The sequence below is a fragment of the Cyprinodon variegatus genome, unplaced genomic scaffold (genome assembly GCF_000732505.1).
Source record: "Cyprinodon variegatus isolate N-32 unplaced genomic scaffold, C_variegatus-1.0 Scaffold406, whole genome shotgun sequence".
NCBI classification, from domain to species: Eukaryota; Metazoa; Chordata; class Actinopteri; order Cyprinodontiformes; family Cyprinodontidae; genus Cyprinodon; species Cyprinodon variegatus.
Window position 1 is genome coordinate 648,249 of NW_015150859.1, and position 1,187 is coordinate 649,435.

The following is a 1,187-nucleotide window of genomic DNA, read 5'->3' on the forward strand; positions in this document are numbered from 1 at the left end:
GCACTGAGTTGCCGCCATGTGATTGGCTGCTTAGAAATTAAGTGTTAACGAGCAGTTGGACAGGTGTACCTAATAAAGTGGCCGGTGATTGTATATCTATTAACAATTCAGTAAAAATAAAGAAGGGAAAACAACATTTAGGACTGAAGTTATCACTTTTTTTGGTTTTCATTACATGGAAGCCATAATAATCCTCAAAAATAAGTAAAGGCTTAAACATGAAATTTATGTCTAATGACTCTGAAATTTAACTTACTGAAGGTATTAAAAATTATTTCCATATTTTGGGAAATAGACCCGTGTTTCAGTCAGATCCAGTTTTTAAATTCTGGCAGAAGTGATTTAGATCTTGGAGGTGATGCCTGTTTGTATTGGCTGATTAATCCAGTTATTAACACTGAGTTACTGCAGCAGGAAGTTAAGGTTCTGATTCTGTTGGTCCTCGCTGTGCAGCTCGCTCCAGAAAACACACTGATGTCCTTTGAGAAGGCGGTGGAAGCTGGATGTGACGGCCTGGAGACAGACGTTGCTATAAGGTCAGTTTGTAGCATGTGGGTGTAGCTTGATGCCACCTAGAACCAAACATGTTGCAGCTTTACTGAGTAAAGGTTCGGCTGTAGAGACGACAGTGGCTAACAGCTCTCTTTAGGCTTCACTGAGGCTTCCTTTGTCTTATCGTGGTTGCAGTTATGATGGTGTGCCATTCCTCATGCATGACCACAACCTCCAACGCACCACCAACATCCATGAGGTTTTTCCAAACCGGACCAACACCCCTGCTGCCATGTTCACCTGGAGCGAGCTTGAGAGTCTGAACGCCGGTTCCTGGTTCCTGTCTGTGAGTCTCAGAACATTTTCAAACGCTCAGGCTATAAGCAGGATGTAGGAGCTGCAATCGGAGGTATTTGGATCAAAGCCTTAAAGGCTTCTGGTAAATTCTACCTAACATTTCCAACCTAGTTAAAATATTCTAGAACCTAAGCAAAGGATTTGCAGGTTTACTGGCTGCAGTACCATCAGTTAACATACCTCCAATAAGCTGGTGAAGATTCTCAGTCATCCAACCATTCCATTACTAAGCAGTGGACCTGTTCTTCTGGTTCAATTTGCATGTTTTCTAAGCCATAATTCAATTCAATTCAGTTTATTTCTATAGCGCCAATTTACAACACATCTCATCTCAAGGC

The 1,187-nt window shown here is 41.8% G+C and overlaps 1 protein-coding gene across 1 annotated transcript in view; it reads left to right on the forward strand.

The window, feature by feature from the left end:
- Positions 1–1,187, forward strand: part of LOC107093066 (glycerophosphodiester phosphodiesterase domain-containing protein 5-like) — a 47,916-nt gene that overhangs the window by 27,152 nt on the left and 19,577 nt on the right. The window contains exons 7-8 of the mRNA XM_015387886.1: positions 389–536; positions 688–838. Of these exons, the coding sequence (XP_015243372.1) occupies positions 389–536; positions 688–838 (299 nt within the window). The remainder of the gene's footprint in view (positions 1–388; positions 537–687; positions 839–1,187) is intronic.